The 16,939-nt window shown below is 50.1% G+C and overlaps 1 protein-coding gene across 10 annotated transcripts in view; it reads right to left on the reverse strand.

The window, feature by feature from the left end:
- Positions 1-16,939, reverse strand: part of SOX13 (SRY-box transcription factor 13) — a 90,752-nt gene that overhangs the window by 17,696 nt on the left and 56,117 nt on the right. For 4 of the 10 annotated variants that reach the window (XM_073319825.2, XM_073319826.2, XM_078849785.1 and 1 more), the window contains 5 exons: positions 5,640-5,847; positions 3,949-4,054; positions 3,104-3,190; positions 1,849-2,021; positions 129-320 (listed from right to left, as the gene is read on the reverse strand). In XM_073319825.2, the coding sequence (XP_073175926.1) occupies positions 129-320; positions 1,849-2,021; positions 3,104-3,190; positions 3,949-4,054; positions 5,640-5,846 (765 nt within the window). In that variant the 5' untranslated portion in view covers position 5,847. Of the gene's footprint in view, positions 1-128; positions 321-1,848; positions 2,022-3,103; positions 3,191-3,948; positions 4,055-5,639; positions 5,848-9,428; positions 9,764-16,939 lie in introns of those variants that run through there. The other 6 variants (XM_073319831.2, XM_073319832.2, XM_073319830.2 and 3 more) reach the window with 4 other exon arrangements.

The following is a 16,939-nucleotide window of genomic DNA, read 5'->3' on the forward strand; positions in this document are numbered from 1 at the left end:
TAAAGGAGTTTCCCGTGCAGGCAGGAGCCGAGGTCGTGGGGTGAAGAGGAGGGGGCGCATTAGCGCTTCGAAGGGGGACCAGAGTACGGACTGCGCAAGGGGGGCAGGGCGGGAAAGCTCCCCCTTACCTGGATCTGTTGCTGCAGCAGGTTAATCTTGTGCTGCTGCTGAATGAGCTGCTGCTGCTGCTTGGCAATCTGTCGGGGGGGGAAACAGCAATGATACGGCAGCTGGAAAATGCCGGCTAACCGAGCCTTCCAAGGGCCATTAGCCTGGGCTCGCCTCCGAGGGGCTACGGGAGGGGTGCAACGCACCGAGGCCTAGCAAAACAAGCCACAAACACAACTGGTCTGCGGAGATGCCAAGGACATAAGGGCAATGGAGGGCTCGGCGTCTCTGACGGGCAGATTCACGAGAGGATACACCCAGGACTGCCAGCATCCCACTGGTTAGAATGTGTCCCCCATCCCCATGTGGTGATCCCCAGAGGTGGGGTAAAGCTACAGCTGCCAGCGAGGGGCCTCTTAACTCAAGGCGTAACGGTGCTGAACTGGCTGCCTGGATGCTCTCATTTGGGTAGCTTAAGTCAAGCAGGTTTAAACTAAGCTAAACCGCACTGCTCTTCAACTGCACTGAGAGGGTCCGCACAGGTATTCCCACTGGTTTAACTCAATCGGGGTACGTCAGTGTGTAGACAAGGCCTTGGGCCTTTAGCTCAAGCTGAGGCACCCCAGGTCTAGATCTGAAGGAACCACTGATGACCAAGATGGTGGTCACGATCCTTCCACGGTGAAAGAGAAACATCCCCACTGCCACCCCAGCAAGCTCTCCGTCCTGACTGATAGATTCAGCCTGCCTCGCTACCCCAGAAGCCCTGTATCACCTGAACAAGGCAACCATCAGCCAAATCCAGGAGCAAGCTGTTTGGTACCTAGGGTTAGCCTCAAAAATTGTCCCCTACCTTCCACCCGGGAAGACTCCCTGGGCCAAGATGATCCCAGCTTGAAAGGACAGAATTATGACAATGTTTTTTTTTAAATCATGAGAAAACAAAAAAAGGAGCCTTAAGTCATTTAAAAGCTATATTTGAACTTCCCTCTGGAGGAAATAAAAGAGACACAACAGCTGGGATAAAGGAAGGATTAGTCACCCCATTTACAGATGGGGAAACCGAGGCACAGAGAGATGCAGTGACCCACGTGAGGTCATGCAAAGAGACCGTGGCAAAGCCAGGAATTGAAGCCAAATCTCCTGAGTCCCAGCCCAGTGACTTGCCCACAAAACTGTCCGTCCTGGCACATGTCCCAAGTTTCCACCTGAAATTTGCTTTTATCTAATTTAAAAAAACATGAAACACTGCAGCTTAATCCCCTGGAATGGATCAAGCGCCACAGCCCTGACACTAACTGTTACACGAGCCCCTGGGTGCTTCATTTAGCCTTAATTTGGAAAAAGTCAAAACGTTTCCTCATTTTGTAAACAGTTCAATTGTCGGTTTGGAAACGACTTTCCATTCCCGAATTTCTTTAAGTTTATTAAAAAAAAACAATTTCATTTTGAAAGCTTTAAAATGGTCACAATGGAAACAAAACACGTAGCGTGTCCCGACGCAATCCCCGGCCCCCCGCCCCCCTCTCCGGAATTGCCAAAATCTGATGTTCACTTGGCTTTATATTTTATTCCCTGCTCGGTCCTGGTGCTCCAGCCAATTCTGAAGTGCAGCTCAGGGGGAGCCAAGACTGTGGGAAGCCCTACCAATGTGGGCTACCTGCCTTGGTTCTGAAACTAACCCCTTGAGATGGGAGACAGGGCATGGGAAATAGATACCCCAGAGCACTGGCCAAATACCTGCTCCTGTTGCTGCCGAGCCAGCTCCATCTGCTGCTGCTGCTTCTCAAACAGCATGGCTGCCATGTTCTTCTGCTCCGAATGGGCCGTCAGCAGCTGGTCCCGCAAGGTGGAGAGCTGGTTGATCATGACAAGCAACTGCAGCTCCTTCTCCGCTAAGCTCTCCTGGGTTCCTGGGCCAAGCAAGTAACCAAACAGAGGAGGGTGGGTAAACAAGGGCTGGCTGGCTGAACAGACGATACCCCAATTATTCTACACGGTTTAGGGTACGTCTACACTGGTGTCAGAGGTGTGAGCACATGTAGACATACTTGAGCTAGCTGTGAGCTGGCTACCTTGGGTACCTGGGGAGCACCAGATGTATAGCCCCACCCAGGACCCTGGGTAGATACTTGAGTGGCTAGCCCACGCTGTCACGGCTTCACTACGACTGTCATTCCAGCGAGCTAGATCAAAGCTCGCTGGGGTCAATACATGCTGCAGTCACACCTCTAACTGCGGCACAGACATACCCTTAGAGCAGCCGCTCTCAAACTGTGGGTCGGGACCCCAAAGTGGGTCATGACCCCATTTTAATGGGGTCGCCAGGGCTGGCGTTAGACTTGCTGGGGCCAGGGCCAAAGCCCGGGGCCAAAGCCTGAGCCCCACCACCTGGGGCCGAAGCCCAAGTGCTTCAGCTCTGGGTTGCGGGGCTCAGGTTACAGGCCCCCTGCCTGGGGCTGAAGCCTTGGGCTTGGGTTTTGGCTTTGCGCGTGCGCACACACCCCCCCTCCCTCCCCCCGTCAGGGCGGGCTTGGGCTTTGACCCCCCCTCTCCTGCGGTCATGTAATTTTTGTTGTCAGAATGGGGTTGCGGTACAATGAAGTTTGAGAACCTTGCCTTAGAGCCAGCAGAGAGCTTAGCTGGGACTTGGCCACAAATTCTCTAGATACTTTATTGAAGGGGTTGCATTGTATTTCATCCCTTTAGCATGCACTCCAGTGAGTCACATATTCGAGTTCAGACCAGATGAATATTCACTAGGACTGGTCAGAACTTTTCAACAAAATTCCGATGAAAATTGTTACTGATATTTCCAGTTTTGACCAAAACCAAAAAGTGGGGGAGGGAGGATGTAGGCAAAACTTGCCCCCCATTCACACCCCCTTTCCAACCTGCTGTAACATTCATACACACAAGACAAAGGAGAAAAAGGGCAGGGGGCAGATGGGAAGTTAAGGGCCCAGGAGGGCATGGTAGTTACTGTACTGCTCACCTTTCACCTCTTTGGATTCCATGGTGTTTCTACCCAGAAGCCTTTCTGTCCAGTCACTGGAGAGTAACTTCTCAATGGTTGGCATAACTGTCACCACAGGAGTGTACAGGGTGAGGAGAGAGAGAGGGAGAAGCAGGAGAAAATTTTAGTCATGGCCACTGATTGTCATCACTGTCTATGAGTAGGACCGTGAAATCTGATCTTTTATGTATTTTTATCCTACTATACAGATTTCACAGCGGAGACCAGCATTTCTCAAACTGGGAGTCACAACCCAAAGGGGGCTGCAGGAGGGGGGTGTCACAAGGTTATTGGGGGAATGGGGGGCATAGTATTTCCATCCTTACTTCTGTGCTGCCTTCAGAGCTGGGTGGCCAGAGAGCGGCAGCTGCTGGCTAGGTGCCCAGATCTGAAGGGAGCGCCATGCCAGCAGCAGCACAGAAGTAAGGGTGGCAATACCATAACCCCCCCACAATAAACCTGTGACACCAGCCCCCGCCCCCCCCCCACACGCACACACACACTTTTGGGTCAGGACCCCTACAGTTACACCACCATGAAATTTCAGATTTAAATCTCTGAAATCATGAAATTTAAGATTTTTTAAATCCTATGACCATAACATTGACCAAAATGGACTGTGAATTTGACAGGGCCCTATCTATGAGGCTACACTGCTTATCACCAGTTCAGGATCTTGTTCAAAGTATGTTTATTTTTATACCGGAGGCCTCTTTCAAAACTTTAGAAAAATAAAAGATACCCCCAAAATATAGGACCAGGATAAAGCTGTCCGTAGATCAGGGGGATTTCAATGGAGACAGATGATCAGAAACCCTTCTTACCCTCTTTCAAGTTTCTGTTGAAATCTAACTTTTCCTGGCTGCTGACGGCAGGCTCAAATGCAGACCTCCTGGAATCTAACGCATTGCTCACAGGAGACCGGGATTCCTGCAATGTACAAAAAGTGACTCCCAATTTCCCACCTATCACCACAAACCTCCAAAGGGATAAGTTTCATAGGTTCTAAGGACAGACTGGACCACCGCAAACATCTAATCTCCTATGTAACACAGGCCAGAGCACCAGACTCAGTAGCTCCTGTGATGGGATGAAGCAGGGAGGAGAGAAAATACACTAAAGGGTATAAAATACCATCCTGAGCTCCGCTTTCCAAGAAATATCCCTGCGCACTCCTGACATAGACCCTCTCAGAGGCTCTCAAAGCACTTTACAAAGAAGCAGTTTCACAACCTTTCGAAAAAGGCAGGATGCTTACAGATGGAGAAACCACGGGAGAGGTTAAGCAACTTACCCACAGTCTCTAGGGAAGGGCCTGACATAATGGCATGGAAGGACTCCCATTGTCCTTAATGGGCTATTGAACAGGTCCTGGGAGAGTAGGAGGGGTAGGAACAGAGCCTAGGAGTGCTGGCTGGCATCTCCAAGGAGAAGTCAATGGGTATTGGGTGCCTAACTTCTCTGGGCTCCTTTGAAAAGCCCAGCCTGCCTCTGAGCTCTGACCACTAGACAGCACTTCTCAACTGGAGACTCCTTAATCCTGACCGACACCAGCCCCATGAGCCTCTAATGCACTGAAGGTGACTTATTCTTTTCACGCTGCAAACACTTGTTTGCAATCGTTTTCAATTATTTATTTAGACTGCTATGCCTTGCTGCAAATGCGACCGCCTCTGGGAAGGCAGGAATTGAAAGCAGCAGGGTCTGAGGCTATGCAAGCGGGAGTGGCTCAGCACCCAAGAGCAATTAAAAAGGGAAAATTAAAGCATAGCCACAGGTTTCCCCAGCGGACCCGGAGCAGCTTCTAAGGCAGCACATCTGTTCTGGGGCTGCTGGCTCTGTTCTGAAGGCCGTTGTTCAAATCCCAAGACTGACTCGATAATATCAGGAATGGGAAGAAAGCCTGGGGGAGCCTCAAACTTCAGCTTTATTTCCTATGGATAAGGATTAAATGCAGGCAGTGGACAGGGTAACAACCATTTTCTCTTACCTACAGACCACATTGCTGCACGGCTGTGGGGTCTAGGTTGCAATGTGGCATTACTCTCTCAAGTCTAGGAGGACAAGTTGGCTTCTGTCTCCAACTACTGGCAGGAAAGGGTAACCTCATAGTGCCAGACAGCGCAGAAAGGCGGGAAGAAAGATGGTTTAGTGGTTAGGGTACTAGCCAGGAACTCAGGAGACTGTCACACCTCTGACATACCCTTAGTATGCTTGAAGACTTGGTAGGCCAAAGGAGCTTGGTTACCAGAGTGATAAGTGCATTAGAGATTCCTGGGTTAGACAGATGAATTCAATAGCCAGACCTGGGGTCAGCAGGTGCAACTGCATTCAAGGCACAGACATATACCACAAGGAATCCTATTGACTTCATAAATCAGCACCAAATTTGCCTCTATGCAACTGTACCTGCTTACAACAGGTTGGGATTGGGCCCTGTGAGTTGGGTGGGAAAGGGGAGAGCCCGAGTCTGTAGGCAATGAGGAAAGAAGGGACCCAGGAGACTTAGCCCAACCTGTGGAAGAGTCCGGGGCTCAGCACTCTCTCTCAGTGACAGCGGCACTCCGTGCAAATCGCTGGAGTGGGGATCGGAGCTGGTGGGTCCTCCTTGGGGGGACTCATGGCAGCTGTCTGTCTTCTCTTCCGTCTTGATGGTGCAGTTCACCATGTTCCCAGCTCCATCGAGTTCCAGGTGGGGAGAAACAGGGTTCCTCATGGACATCCTAGGGGAGGAGAGAGAGGTCAGCGTGGTGACAGGGCCAGAGTGGTTGTGCTTGCCATTCAGCAACGGTACCGAAGTTCTGGACACAGAACTGCTAGGAGCATGTTTCAAGAGGGAACAGTCCAGGAATAAACCAGTCAGTGCCTCCTTCCTCCCAGCCTGCACATTCCAAGAGCTTAGGTCTCTGCACTGTTTAAATGCACATTCAGCACTGTTGGCAGGAAGCTTGTCCCCACAGAGGGACATCTATGCAATGGTGTAACAGCTATTACTCCTTCCCTCTGGCTCCTAACAGACCACACTACATCACCCTTTTGCTCCCAATTCCTCCAACAGCCCTGCAGCACAGTCACCCCTCTGGAGCAAGTACGGGAACCCACTGGATTCACTCCATCTGGCTGGTTTGCTGTGCCACCAGGAGTGGGACAATGGTCTTGAGTTTTGCTGCCGTTTGCAGACCCCATTATTTGTAGTTTCCTTAATGTTCCCTGCTGAGGATACTGGCTCCAGAGACCAGAAGCTCCCAGGAGAACAAACCCAACCACCCTCCTGCGTGTGATGCCATGCGGTGATGTTGGTCTAGTAAAAACCAAAACGCATAGAGGCATGGGATTTGGGGCCAAAACAAGCGCGTGAACTCCTGAAGAAACGACTGTACTTTGTATTTACCTAGCCGCTTTCCGGAAAGGATCCTGCACCACTTTATGAAGTCTCACAACCCTCCAGAGCACAAGTGAGAAGAACAGCGGTACCCATTGCATAGATGAGCAATCTGAGGTGCAACAAGTCATCGACAAAGCTGGAAACAGAGCCCGGGAGCTCTGGCTCCTATTCAGTATTGGTCAGAGGACAGGATACAAGGAGTCAGGAGACCCAGGTTCTGCACCCAAGCTCTGCCACTGAGCTGCCCACAGTTATATAGAAAGTCGCTTTCCCCCCAGCTGTACCTGAGAATGCTTCAACATGCTCTACGAAGATTAACTCATTACCTTCCACACGCACACCCCCAGGAAGAAGACAATTGTTCTTACCCCCACATTCCAGATGAGGCCTGGACAGGTCAAGGGCCCAACTTTTCAAAAGATGCTGGGTGCCCATAACTCCAGTGGAAGTCAATGGGAGCTGCAGGGGCTCAGCTCCTTTGAAGAACTGGGCCCAAGGTGACATGCCTAAGGATATGTTGAACCTGCAGGAGACTTGAGGAACTCCTTGCTCATGGTATTGTGGCCAGACAAGCCAGACATCTACAGAAGGGGCTCCCAACTACCCTAGACGGCAGCACCAAGAAAAGTCTCCAAAACGCCAAAGTCAGACATGTTTCCTGTTGAAAAGGGAAGGTAAAATACCAGTCCCACTCAAGTCAATCGCAAAGCTCTCACTGACTTCAACAAGGCCAGGATTTCAACCAGATTAATTAGAAGAAGCTTCTTTTACCACAAAAGTCTCTCTCCCTCCCTCTCTGAGGAGTCCCCAGACCAGGGTCCCTCGAACCCACCCAGTCTCCTGTCTTTGCCACTAGCCAGTGCCAGCTGCTTCAAAGTAAGGTTTAAGAGCAGCCCGCCCAATAAGAAAGTTTCTTCCTAACTTCCATCAGCTGAAGTTTGGCTGGAGCCAGGCTAACTCCCCCGCCCCCCTTCGTCCAAGTTTACTATAAAAGGTCAGATTCTCCAGAGGAACACTTGGCAAGCAGGACGCCAGGAGAACCCTGTGCAGGTGGCTCTGCTCAGGGGACCAGGAAGCAGAAATAACCACTAAACGTTACAACTGATTTAAAAAAAAAAAAAAATCAAAGTGAGTCAAGGCAAAAGGGGAACCCGTGCCTGGGAAGTGCCTGCAATTTAAAGGGAGATAAAAAAAGCATCCATGTTATTTGCAAACCCATTTGCACTGTAGCAGCTGCTTGTGGTGCCACAGAGTCAAGGCTTCCAGATGAATATACGACAATCCAGGATATAGACCACGGCTCGTCTCACGAGCCAGGTACAAGCCCCGTGCTCACTGGTTCTACCGAGGCAAAGTCCCAGAAAGGACTAGACATGTCTATGGGGAAAGAGATCATCTACAACTGCTCTAGCAGGGATTTGCCTAATAAGAGCCACCAGCCCTGATGCCCCAGAGCATGAATTAGTCAGCAGTAGGGGACCAGGAAAAAAATTACCCCTTCCCTCACCACTCCCTCCAGAGGGAAATAATGAAAATATAGGGGCATTAAGGAGGGGATTTACACTCTCCCTGACATTGGCCACTGTTGGAGATAGGATCCCAGGCTAGACAGATCACTGGGTCTTGTGCCATGGCAGGAGGAGGAATACTGGACTAAATGGACCGTTGGGTCTGTCGTGGCGCGGCAGGTGGAGGGATACCAGACCAGATGGACCGTTGGGTCTGTCGTGGCGCGGCAGGTGGAGGGATACCAGACCAGACGGACCGTTGGGTCTGTCGTGGCGCGGCAGGTGGAGGGATACCAGACCAGACGGACCGTTGGGTCTGTCGTGGCGCGGCAGGCGGAGGGATACCAGACCAGACGGACCGTTGGGTCGGTTGTGGCGTGGAAGGCGGAGGGATACCAGACCAGACGGACCGTTGGGTCGGTTGTGGCGTGGAAGGCGGAGGGATACCAGACCAGACGGACCGTTGGGTCGGTTGTGGCGTGGAAGGCGGAGGGATACCAGACCAGATGAACCGTTGGGTCTGTTCTGGTGCTGCAGGTAGCGGGACACTGGGCTGGACAGAGGGCTAGTTATGCTCTGAAGTGGCAATTCTTATGTTCTAAAACGTGACTTGATGGAGACCCCCAAAGACCCCATAGAAAGAACACGCACCTGGAACGATGCTGCACGCTCCAGGCCATTTCAAGCCAGAGAAGGAGGGGAGTGAGGCCAGAGCAGCGGCTGCGCCGAGGCTTTGGGGGCTCTGGAAAAGCGCAGGGCAGCAATTACATAAGAAACAAAGCCCAGCTCAAGCTGTGAATTAATCAAACCGCTGAAAATAAAACCTTCCTCTCAGGAACTTCAAACAAAAGAAATGAAAACAACAAGGCCGGCTGGGTAATGAAAAGCCAGTGCTCTGAATAGGGGACAAAAGGAAGTGGAACAATAGGGTGTTGGACAAAAGCAATAAAGTAAAGGGAAGTGTGACAGCTCAACAATGGGGCACTGTGCACGCCAGAGTTTCTGATCTTAGCAGGGCTTTTTTATCTCAGTTCCCTGCCCTTCTCTGAACAAATCATTGCGCTTTCCAGGCTATTGGGTTTCCTTTTGGCTTGTACAGTAACTCCAGTTGGAGACCTACATCTTTTAATTCTAATCCCTAGCACAGTCCTGCTTCTCTCTGGCCCCACAGCTTTCCCACCCCATCCCATCCCCAGAGACTGAACAGACTCATCCCCGCGAGTTGGAGAGGAAGGTCCTGAGAGACTGATCAAGTGCCCCCACACAGGGGCCCCTGATAAAACACATCAATTACATTTGATGGACTTCAGCCAAGGCAAAAATGAATGCATCTGAGGACAGCTCAACGGAGGAGGATTTTAGCCTTTGGTAAACCCCATCTAGACCATTACTGTCGAGGGAAGATCTCTACCTCTCCGAGCCACTTTGGATCATGTTCACAGGTGTTGGCTTGCACAGGTTGGGTAATCTCTAGACTCCTTATGACCAAACCATCTCTTTGCTCTTAGCCTTCCACAAATTAGCGATGTTGACTTCCCTGCAACTGACTATGATTGTGGTCTCTCAGGTTAGACTCATTCATCGGTGGCCATTAAATATCCCATGGCATTTTCTGAGAGAGTAGGGGTTGGCCATAGCGTTCCAGGTGAAAATTCTTCCTACTTCCCAGTTGTGGAGCACACTGGGCATCTGTTGGTTTCTACCCCAGAGGGGGCTTCATTCCAACTGAGCTGTCACTCTGGAGACCTTGAGGAGAAAGGTACAATTTAAATGCACATTATTAGTTAGCTCTTTTCTTCTTTGGCTCTGAGAGCAGCTCAATTAAGCCTCAAATCCTCTGTCCACCTCCCACACAGCTGTTATTATTATTCCTGTTTTACAGATAGGAAAACGAAGGCAGAGAAGTGTGGGTATTTAAGCAACTTGCCCAAGTTCACACAGCAAGGGTGAGGGAATAAAAGCCAGGAGTCCAACTTGCCTTCCCTACTTTAACCACTAGACACCACTCCCTGCCTCTGAGAGCATTCCAGGGATGGGTAAAGGAATCCAAACTCTGAGGTTTCCTTGCTTTCTGCTCATGCATGGCCAATGCACTGGTCCAGTCAGGTTACCTTACATCGGCACTAAGTGCAAAGCCAGTATCTCCTAGCATGGGGCAAGTGAGTGTTTCAGTGAGAACTTGAGGTCTCCCAACCATCTGTCAGAGGGTATTTAGTGCGGTGCATGACCTGGTTCTTTATCCTTTCACCAGAGAAAGAGACTCGGATGAAAACATCCTGAAGGCCTCACAGCAAAAATGATATACTTTGAGACTAATAACCCCCGCCGAGTCTCTGGCAGATCTACACTGCACGGGCACACTCAGCACTGATGGAAGCCCGCGACTCAATCCCGTTTCCTGTAGTGGTCCTTGGGTTCACTTGCAGCTAAACCGCAAGCCACCCATTGCACGGGAGGATGGATGGGTCTTTGGTTAGAGGGCTAAGCTGGGATTCGGGAGAGCTGGGTTCAATGCCTTGTGCTGCAATGGGCTTCCTGTGTGCTTTTGGGCAAGGCACGTAGTCTCTTTGTGCCTCAGTTCCCCAGCAGTAGCATGGATGGGTATAATAGCTCCGGGGTGGGGGGGAGGGAGATGAGAATAAACTTTCCCACGCCCGGAGAAGTTCCCAGGAGGGCCCCCTGGGCTGAGGAAGGAGCTGCACTGGCAGTGGATGCTCGCTTTGCCAGGGCCCATGATGCCACAGTCCAGCTGAGAAATTCCACCCCCAGGGCGGTCAATCCAGCATTGATCTCCCCACCCCCATGACATTCTCTTGTGCGTAAAAACATGCACACACACACACGCACACACACACCCCAATTCATTTTCAGAAGACCTTAACTAACCTAAAACGGTTGGCCTGAGAGAACTGGGATGGGACCATCTAGGCGATCTGCCCTGTGGATTCACAGCAGATCAGGAATGGAAATTAACTGAGCAAGGGGAAAAAAATATTCAGGGTCTCATTCTAGCTCTTATTACTGCAAAAAAACCTGTTCCATGCACAACACCATTATGCAGGGGAGAGGGGAGATAAAGACTAGCCTGTTCTTGTCATAGGTCTCTCTCCTTCTCACTGGTATGTAGCCCTGTAAGAGGGCTGCCTTGTCGCCTGGACAATGGGGAAAACCAGGAACAATTGGTTTGTGGCGCAGTGAAAATGTATTCATTTTTAAAGAGCACACAAAAGGAAAGTTCCATTCCGCCAGCAGGTCAGATTTCCATTGTACTTAACCTTTCTGAGCCACTGGAAGTTTACTCTTAAAATAGGCTTGTTACTTTGATAAGTGTCTGTTTGAAAAGGGCCTCGTATTTTTATTATACAGTTTGCTGAACAGAGAGAGAGAGAGAGAGAGAGAGAAAAGAAACCCAGTTATCTTGTTACAGGGCTTGTTCCACTAACAGGCCTTTTCTAACAGTCTCAGCTACTCTGCTCAAGAGGCTCTTCTGTTCAGCAGACAATGGGAACAGGAACAATTGGCTTGGCACATGGAAAATGTCTTCATGTAACAGATCTTCTCCTAACGATTCCTTTTTTGTGGTGGGGAGGGAGAATTGAGTGAACTTAGTATCAGGGAAAGATGCCAGTCTGAAAGGCTGAAGTCTTCCACTCCTAACGCATGTCCCGAACCATGGCTTGCTTGGTGCTTGGCCTAGGAGGAATGACCTCTGATGGGTAGAGGAGAGTTTGGTCTACATGGCTTGTAGTTCTTGGATACCCTGCTGAGAATCCTAAGAAGAGCTGTCCCAAGGCTGAGTTTGTTTGGGTGATGTGGACACTTATCCACTAGCAATGTATGGGACCAGATCCTTCACTGGTATAAGCAGGCTGCCTTCATTAGATGAGGTGGGGAGTGTGAGGCTAAAGCCCTCTTTAGCACGGTGAGGATCATGCTTAAGCCCATGTCAGCTCAGACATGCGGCTGGGCCTTGTGACTCACTCCTGCTCAGTGCAGAGGGCTAGAGCGGGTGCTTCACATCAGCTCATGCAGCCGTCACTTGCACTGCAGCACCACACCCTCCTAGAGACGATCTGAGCAACCCCGTGGTGGGAGAGCTTTGGGAGACCCCCAGCAACTGCCTGTCTCAAATCGCCCTGCTGTGTTGACTCCCTAGGGAATTTCTCCCCTTCAGGCTGTTGGCTCGTTGACGTCAGTGGAGCTAGGCTAAGGAGCTGGCCCCATAAGTCCAAGGACTTAAAGATCTTGCGATGGTGACAAAATTTCCCAACAGTAGCTGTGCGGCTTTTCTTTCTGAATTATTATTTCTTTATGGCACATCCTGCAATTCTCCCCCTGGGTTGTGCCACCCTTCCTGGCTAAAACTTGATCCTATCTCTCCTGTTTATTCTGTAACAGGATGGCTCAAAATGCCAGGGCAGACTCTTTAAAAATATCCACCCCTGGACTGGCACCACCTGAACTTTTGGAGGCCTTGCATTCAGGGAGTAGCAACTTCACTAGGGCCAGGGCCCTTACCAAAGCTACTCTGTGGCCGTATATGGAGTTTCTCTCTGTAGTTACTGGTCAGCAAATGTTAATTTGCTTGCATTAAGACCGGCTTGGCTCAGCTACACAGGACGGGGCCTCATACAGACCTGGCTAGAAGTAGGCCCAGGATGTTCTTGTTCCAGCACGGAAAACAGGGTGGTGCACGATCGCTGCCCTCCTTCTTCATCCCCTGGGTAAAACTCACTCTTGCTGATTGTCCTGCTGACCCTACTGCTGGCTACAAGACACTCTCTCGTTCCTGTTCACAGGCACATAATGAAACCAGCGTGAGGAACAGAAATCGCCAGATTTCTGCCCCAGACACCTAGGCAGAGACTGGAGGGTGATTTCTAGCCTTGCTTCAGCTGAAGCATGTGATAAGACCAGGGAGACTGTCCCCCATGCAATCAGTTTCCTGCGATTGCAGGGAGTTAAGCTGCGTCCTCCCTAAGTGACATAAAATAAAACCTGTTGAGGAGGAAGAAGAGCACGGTTGGGTGGGACAATGTAATAACAGAACTTCAATGGATACTTCCATGTCTATTGCACCTTTCCGTTGGAGGGTCTCCAAATGCAACAGATCCCGTGTGCTGGCCAAGGAGTGCCTCACAGTGGAAATACAACAGCCCTGAACCCCGGGGACAAATGCTGCTCCTAACACGTAAAATGGGTCAAATGTTTCCCATTATTTATCCCACAGGAAAAACAACTGGCAATGAAAGAAACAGGGGCTCTGAGCGTCCAGCTCCGGTAGGTCCGACGCGGTCTTGCCAAGAGGATGTTCCGTGGAGAAGCTGTGTGCTTTGGCAGCACATGCAGAAACATCTGAGGGACTTCCAAACCACATGTGTTCAAGGAGGGGTCAGTCAAGGCAACGACGCACCTGCACCAAGTGCTATGGGTGGGACGGAATGAAGGACAGAGTCTAGCAAGGCGTCGAAGAGCAGTTGGTCCCTTCCGCTCCCTGCAGTAGAGAGGATATGCTCCCAAGTGCTTGTCTGAGTCCTACTGCAGCGAACATGGTTCTGGCTGCAGCATGCATAGAGAGAGTGGCTCACGCACACACAGGACAATACATTCCAGCAACGTTCAGCTTCCCCAACGATGCACCGGCGTTTCTGCAGCTAACTCAGAAGGGAATGCACAACGCTCATTGAGCCTTTTGAAACCCAGCTTTAAAAAAAAAAAGGGGGGGGCGCGTCGGGAGGGGGAAGAAAGCCACATCCAAACAAACCCTCTCAAACAGCCAAAGCACAGGATGAGCAATAAAAAGGGTCCAATTAGAGGCAATCACAGCTATTTGTTACCCTGGCAATTCCAGCCCTCCTTGTCTCAGAAAGAGAGGACAAGTACATACTCTGCTATGCCAACTGGTTCCAGTATTGTTTGAGGTTAAAAATAAATCCCTTCTCTGGCAACTGTAGTGCTCTCAGCTAGGTGCTAAACCGACATGAAGGGGACTTGATTTGAAAGGGCTCTTGCAGCAGCCAAAGATGTGGAGACCGACTGAACAGTGAAGGTCCGGGAGTCAGCATGCTCAGATTCTGTTCTGATGCTGGCTCCTCTCGGTAAATCACGTGGAGCCTGGTTTTAAAAAGAGGTCAGGGCCTAATTTGCCAACTCAGCGCCCGCAACTGGGGCCACATTTTCAGAGGAGTTCAGCATCCAGCGTGCATAGGTCTTCTTATTCAGGTGCCCAAAAGGGAGCCACGTTGTTCTGATGTCAAATGAAAGGGATACTACTTACCTATCGCTGCAAAGGAGCTGGTCATTCACACTGCAAGAGACTGGGATGGAAGGGGTTAACTGCGCAAAATATTATACAAAAAAAAAAGAAAAAGAAAAAAGGCAAAAAAAAGAAAAAGAAAAAAAGGTGAAAAAAAGTTCAAAGCAAGAGCTGGCTAGGGGAAGTGGAGCCAAGTGGGAAAATCCTCTTTAGAGCATGTTATTTATTAAAATGGTCTAAAAGCCTGATCCAAAACCCAATGGGGTCAAAGGCTACGCCTAGATGGCTCCACCACACGGCTGACAGGGCCATGTAGACGTTGCACGGCCTACGGGGTGTGAACCACAGTGAGAGTGGACGTGCTGTGGCTTTGACTGCCCCAGGTGGACGCTCCTGGTGTGACCTTAAAGGTACCTAGTTCATGTTAATGTAGTCCTGTTTTCAACCCCCGAAGTCCAAACTGAGGGGCCATGTAGACATAGCCTTTGATTCCACTGGGTTTTAGACCAGCCCTTGAGAATTCAACAAGCTCATGCATCAGGCCCTGGATGCGTTCACTTTACTTTGTTCTGTATTTACTCTCCTCTGAAAGGCCACAGTCGCCAGACCCAGTGGACCAGAAGAATTACCTAGTCTTGCCCGTTGCTCCTCCAGGCATCAACACTTTCAGGAGAAGGGCAGTCAGTCATTCCTAGATAAAGCACAACACCAAGCCCTTTCCAGGTGATAGCAACTGTTCCCCATACATAACGACCATCTGGAGGTAGGGAAATCAGATGGCTCTGGGGATTGGCATTGGGAAAAGGCACTTCTTACCTCCCGACACAGGTCAAATCCAGCCCAGGTTTGCATTGAAAACGATGAATGATTAGACACCCCTATGACCCCTGATTCCTGACACCACAACTTGGAAGTGCCAGTTCCTGATAGAAAATACATCTATCAGATCCTTCCCAGAGCTGCAGTGTTCATCCTGAGAGACTGAGAGTCTCCCCCACTTGGAGACAGGCCCGAATTGAAATCCTGGTTTGGTGTAGCAGAGCACTGAGGAAAATCACAGCTCTAGAGAGAGCCCTGCTGGGGAAACCATCAGGCACAAGGATGAGCCCTTGGAAATCAAAAAGCCCCAGGAGCAAGCTCCACAGCTGGGGAACTGCTACCATGGACACCCTGCCTGCAGTCCCTGCTACAGCCCAGCAGCCAAAGCACCTTGGCCCTCACATAGGAGGGACTTTTTTGCAAGGTACTTTTGCTAGCACGTGTCAAGGCAGAGAGAAATACAAATATATTCCTGCATTTGACCAGGGTACCTGGTGAGCTTCTCACATGAGCCCACCGCCAATCCTGACAACCAGGCTATAAACGCAGTAGCTGCAGGATCCTCCCTCCAGCAGCAACTTCTACCATGGAAGACCGGGACGACAGTCACCACAGGCAGTGAAAACCTGAGTGTCCATCTCCCTCACCCTCCCCTGTTGCATTAAACCCATCTCCCCATCTGCACACCGCACAGTTAACACTAAGCGCCACGGGGTGGCTGTAAAATACCAGCGGTCGTTGCACACTGCAAAAGCTGCAGCCTCCATGCACCCTCGAGACAGGGGAGAGAGAGGAAAAAATAAGAACACATATACATTTCTTCTTCCAGACACAGCTCAAGGAATCCCTGCCAGCCACAAGGGGAGACAATAGCACATTCCTGCCAGGCAAACCTATTGCTTTCCTGCTAGACTTGGAATGTCCTTTCGGGGCATTTTCCGATCGTTTCCTCCCAGAGAGGCTTAATAAGCAAAAGAATAGACAGCTTCCCTCTGACACCCATTCCTCACACCCACAGAGAGGATATAACATCCCTGGACTCTGGAGAAGTACCCATCATTTTATTGAAAGTCTTGCAATGTTTTGCTTAGATCCTCAGCTGCCCGAGTCATGTGATTATATTCATTTAAAGGAAAAGGAAGTTTCTAGCCACGTGGTTGTAGAGAAATGCTCCAACAGCAGAAGGCAAATAAAAAGAACCCAAAGTTCATGTATATATTAAATCTCATGATGTTTACATAAATCTTGTGATTTTGGGGAACGTGACCTCCTGACTTTTGGGATTGGCAATTCTGAGTTCTGAATTTAGACTCCCTGGGACAGACCCATCTATCTGTACAGTACTTATATCTCTAGCAAGGTTAGAGTAAATTGTAATCTTTGGCGAAAACAGCAGAGACTTCAAAGAAGACTTAGCAAGCAGGGTTCTGTGTTTTATAGACCTGAGATCTAGACTGAATTATGGACCCTGGTAGGACATTACATAGATAGGCCCATTCAGAAATATACACCAACCACTACTAAGCATGCTCAGGGGTTAATTTTCAATCAACAGGAGACTCCGTACTGAGAAAAGTCATAGATGGCAGACTACAGATCTGTCCAGAGAGCAGGTTGTGGCCATCCATCTGTGACTGAGCAGAGGCTGCTGTCTCTCACAACACACATACACACACAGCGCAGACAAAGCTAGCTGCCTCCAGCACTGGTCTGCAGCCAGTCGCTGGAATCTAGGGAAGCATTTGTTAGCTTCAAACAATGGAGAGCACGTTCCATGGGTCACTGCAGTGATCCAGCGATGGAAGGCAGGAGTTGGATGGGGAGGGAACAGGAACATTGCATAAATG

The sequence above is a fragment of the Lepidochelys kempii genome, chromosome 21, assembly GCF_965140285.1.
Source record: "Lepidochelys kempii isolate rLepKem1 chromosome 21, rLepKem1.hap1, whole genome shotgun sequence".
Lineage (NCBI taxonomy): Eukaryota > Metazoa > Chordata > Testudines > Cheloniidae > Lepidochelys > Lepidochelys kempii.